Source organism: Limulus polyphemus, unplaced genomic scaffold, assembly GCF_000517525.1.
Source record: "Limulus polyphemus unplaced genomic scaffold, Limulus_polyphemus-2.1.2 Scaffold417, whole genome shotgun sequence".
In the NCBI taxonomy this organism is placed as follows: domain Eukaryota; kingdom Metazoa; phylum Arthropoda; class Merostomata; order Xiphosura; family Limulidae; genus Limulus; species Limulus polyphemus.
In genome coordinates, this window is record NW_013666027.1 from 214,065 (window position 1) to 219,183 (window position 5,119).

General features: G+C 33.2%; 1 protein-coding gene across 1 annotated transcript in view; it reads left to right on the top strand.

Moving 5' to 3' along the window:
* The first annotated feature begins 2,019 nt into the window (after nt 1-2,019).
* The window catches only part of LOC106458109 (PDZ and LIM domain protein 7-like), a 36,273-nt gene continuing 33,173 nt past the window's right edge, over nt 2,020-5,119 (top strand). The window contains exon 1 of the mRNA XM_013917567.2: nt 2,020-2,272. Coding sequence (XP_013773021.1) covers nt 2,162-2,272 — 111 coding nt within the window. The 5' untranslated portion in view covers nt 2,020-2,161. The remainder of the gene's footprint in view (nt 2,273-5,119) is intronic.

The following is a 5,119-nucleotide window of genomic DNA, read 5'->3' on the forward strand; positions in this document are numbered from 1 at the left end:
AGCCGTGGGGTCGTTATAATATGACGGTCAATCCCACTATTCGTTGGTAGAAGAGTAGCCCAAGAGTTGGAGGTGGATGGTGATGACTAGTTGCCTTCCCTATAGTCTTTCACTGCTAAATTAGGGACGGTTAGTGCAAATAGGTTTTTTGTGGCTTTTCGCGAAATTCAAAACAAACAATTAAAATACCAAATGCCTCAAAACGCGGAGCGCGATCTTGCGGAAACAGGACACGAATCATGGACCCTCGGATTCACAGTTAGTTACGATAATATCAGGCTTCGTTGTCATTGCTTACACGAGACCAAAGCAAACCTATATACATAATCAACGCTATCATTTTCTTTCTTAACTATATGCTATTGATTACAGAACCTTCGTTTACAGATTAGTTTCCCTCTTCATTTATGGATGCAGAATAACATACCAGTGATGCTTGGCAACAATTGTACATAATATTTTAACCTATTGCTGATAAAAACTTGGTTAAATATTTAAGACTTGTAGAGGACTGTGTTCAGATCCCATAATTGTATTCACATACTACAGCAGTAATTGATACATGCTTCAACGCCTACGTTTTAAGCTGTAAGACCGTTTTAAGACTCGCATTGCATGTTGAAACTACATTATTTGATATTGAATACCCGGTTTTGTTCTGCAGAGTGAATCAGAATCAGGCAATATAAAAATTAAAAGCACAGAAAACGTCGGTTGTTAAACACACGCAAACATTTTTTTCTTATTCCTCTCTTTATTGTACCCTAAACACATACAGAAAATGTATCAACAAAGCAAAACAAAAAAAATCGTATTTAGTACTATATTTATGTGATACCTTTTGATAAAAATGTAAAAGATGAGCCCATAAAATTTCCGCATTAAATTTATGGCATACATTATATTTTATTTTTTTATTAAAAATTGTTTTAAGCTTTCATACCTACGAAGCATTACAGTATACTGTGATCTGTTAAATGTTTACCTTAAAGCGTATTAACTATACTAGAATTACAACAGAAAGATAATAAAATGTACATTTGATTATAATGTAGGCCTGGCATGGCCTAGTGATTAAGGCGCTCGCCTGCGGGTTCGAATTTCCGTCGCCGAACATACTTGCCCTTTCAGCCGTGGGATCGTTGGTAAAATAGTAGCCCAAAATTGGCGGTGGTGTTGAATAGCTTCTATCATTGCTAAATTAGGGACGGCTAGCGTAGACAGCCATCGAGTAGCTTTGCGCGAAATTCAAACAAAATATATATAATTTATACCAAAAATATGACAACATTTACACACTGTTTTTTCGCTTATGTTGTACAAACTGTGTTAATCTTGCACTTCAAAGTGCATAATATTTACACCATAAAGTATATTAATCCTTGGAAAAAAATTAATTAAATCAAAATGGATCAAAATTGTAAATAAGAAATACGTACAGGTTTTGAAGTTACTTATTTTAAATTTATTTTAGAGATCAAAACTTAGCTTCAAAATCTTTATCAAGTAACACATAGATCAAGTAATTTGAGACTATATGACATAGTAGACTTAAAAAAGTATTCGCTAGAGGTTGAACTGAAATAACTTATGGTTTACTAGAATTACAGCTGTACCTGTTTCTCATATTCAACCATGCTTTGGTGTATGAGTTAGAATGCAGCGTGTATATCTAAAATAATGATGCATTTCTAGGATGTATGATTCTATAATTAATTCGAATATTATTAAACATATTCCAGTTCTGAACTAAAGCTTTTATAATCATATAATTGCTTCACATATATCGTAGCAATTATCTATAATAACCTGGCACTTTCACATGTTCAATCTTATTATCTTAACTCTGTTGTACTACGCATTTATTATACACGGATTTAAACGAGTTATGCTAAGGCGGCCTGAACATCAGTGTCTATTTTTATTCGGTCTGTAACCAAATGTTTGGAGGGGGTCAGGTGTACAATTCAGTGGAACCTAACGAGCGTTTACGTCGTTGAAATAGAGTTTTCAGACAGCTGCAGGTTTCTGGGATTCCACTGAGAGAAGACTGAGAAGATGCTGCTTGTTGAATACTTATAAAACAGTTATTCTCACGAGTTTGGAAAATTTTAACCTGTCTTTAATTCCACTGCATCTTGGTAATATTTAACGTGACAAAATGAGCCAAAACATATTGACTATAGCTCTAACTCGAGATGGCCCGTTCATGCCTTGGGGCTTTCGCCTTCAAGGAGGAAGTGATCTAGGTCATCCTTTAACTATTCAAAGGGTAGGATGTTCTCCTTGGATTAGGTTTTCCTTGCACTATTTAAGTTAATTGCTTGCATTCATGTCCTTTTTGTGTGTGTATTGTATGTACATTGTCTTCTTGGTGTAACAATCGAATCTTAGAGTATGCTCAAAAAATTTAAACGGAGGTTCTGTTTTAATGGTTTAAGCCCCTCCCCCAAAGCGCCAGAATCTATTTATAAATGAACAACAGAAGTTTTTAGAGTGTTTATGGTTTTACTAACCAACTAGAGTCATGTGGACTTTCTTGGAATTTCTTTTCTAGGCTAAAGTTATCTTTTCGTAAAGAAGGCTGTCAGATTTGAAGTAATTACATAAAGTTAAAAGATCGTAGTTGTTGCTGCTTTCAAGTAACATGAATACTAAAATGATGAAGAATGATAGATTTAATTCTTTGAGCTAAGCTGTTATGTAAGAATATTAAGAACTATAAAATATTTCCACGTAAACTAAACATCTAATATGTGAAATGTATTAGTTTTAACATTAATTTGCAAGGTATAGCTAGTAACTCTGCCAATGTGTTTATAAAATACTTTTAGTACCTGGTGCTGATAAATTCCTTCTTGGTTAATACATTTAGATATTAATTAATTATTCACTAAGGAGCCTTGTAACGTATAATATAACCTACTGGGAGAAAATCTAGAAAATTACTGATGTCTGTTCAGGGTTTGATCAGAAAATAAATAGGTTACTTTGGAGTTTAAGGCAGAAATTCTCTTACGTCTCAAATCTCCCTTCATCTTTCCATGTTTAATTATATCTACAACCAATGTTATTAAGCAACATTTCCTGTTTTTATGGGGGGATTAAATTCGGTGTTCGTAAAAATTACACCTTCATCGTATCAACATTTTAAAAGTTTCTTTGTGTTTTAGGCTCTTAACTACTATATGAAGAATACCGAATATTGATATCATTGATCAAGAGTATAACACAAATTAGTATATCTAACCACTCAAACCCCCTCCCCGAGTATCTCAGCGGTAATCTGAAGGCATATAACACTAAAAACTAGGCTTCGATAGACGTGGTGGGCACAACACAGATAGCTGATTGAATCCTTGTGTAACTTTACGGGAAAATCCTAAAACATAAAAATAAATACTTTCTAGCCCAACATTCTTGTCATTAATCAAGAGTATAACACAAATTAGTATATCTAACATTTTTGTCATTGATCAAGAGTATAACACAAATTAGTATATCTAACATTCTTGTCATTAATCAAAAGTATAACACAAATTAGTATATCTAACATTCTTGTCATTAATCAAGATTGTAACACAAATTAGTATATCTAACATTCTTGTCATTGATCAAGAGTATAACATACATCAGTATATCTAACATTCTTGTCATTAACCAAGAGTATAACACATATTAGTATATCTAACATTCTTGTCATTAATCAAGAGTTTAACACAAATTAGTATATCTAACATTCTCGTCATTGATCAAGAGTATAACACATATTAGTATATCTAACATTCTTGTTTTAATAATTAATCAAACATTTTGACCTGAAACAGTTTTATATATTAAATATAGAGTTTAGTCAATTTTTAAGACTAAAATAACTATTTCAAAACACTATTTTTTTACTGGTTAAGTTATTTTGATGTGTGAAAAAAAACCTTCATAAATCGTATGGTTATAGAATTAAATCATTTTATAAGAATGCATCAACATTATTTATCATATTGTTTTTCATTAGTTAAACAAAGCATTTGACCTGCATGACTACTTCATAAAAAGAATGCACTGACAGAAGTGAAACAATTTTTAATAATATATTTTTTACTGCTAAATGATATCAGTTGCTACAAGTACAAGGTATTAGAGACTAACTGGGAATAGCGAATTACAGGGAACTTTAGGATACTCTCCAAATTCTTTCGTTGATGTAAATAATACGGAGGAGAAGTAACCGCAACAAATTAAGCTACGAACTACGAAGCTTTCTGATATTACTCGAGTTGGGGCCTCATACAATATTCGTCGTGAAACTACTTTTCGGGCATCAGGAGAAGTGCCTAATCAGCAAATTTTTGACGACGAAAGAATTTTCTGGGAGAGAGTTTGGCACAAAATCGGTTTTTAAATGCGAAAAGATCAGTTGGGATTCTTTAAATAGCAGAGTAACTTGCTATGTGACTAGGGACTGTAGTCTTTGCTTTTTAGATCACAGCTGGTTTTACAAAAAGACAACACGTGGTGTAAAATAAGTCAAATATAAGTTAATGAATTTTGCGGCGTAAAACAATAAACTTTGTAAACAAATAAAATACTTCACATATAATAGAAAAATCTTTTCAATAAATTCATCTTTTAATCTGTCTTTTAGCACCTTTCTTTTTACAACTTATAGTTCTTAAATGTTGTTCAGTTATCCCTTTCCTTTTCTAGTGTTTCACCCGTTAAACCCTCGGAAAGACAAAGGGAACACGAGAAGTGACACGGGGAGGGGGTGATCTTAACGCAACCCACATGTTGCCTCCTAGGGTGTTTTTAAAGTGTGGTAAATATGAATGAAATAGCACAGAAACTCATAGGTACCTCTGTAGCGGTTGCATAGGATGCTCACTCCCCGGGATAGGTGCTAAATGAATGGCTGTCACATACACGACACTTCTGCTTAATACTTACAAGTTCGTATTAAGACAGGTACAAATAGCACGCTAATTTTTCATCGAAGAAGAGAAGTACTAAAAGGATTGGTGATTAAAAGTTTTATATTAGAGTTCGTATTCAAGTAGTATAGAAAATGAACTTCTAGCCCCCGCTTTCAGGTCGTTGGGGTCAGCAGAAACAAAAAGGTGGA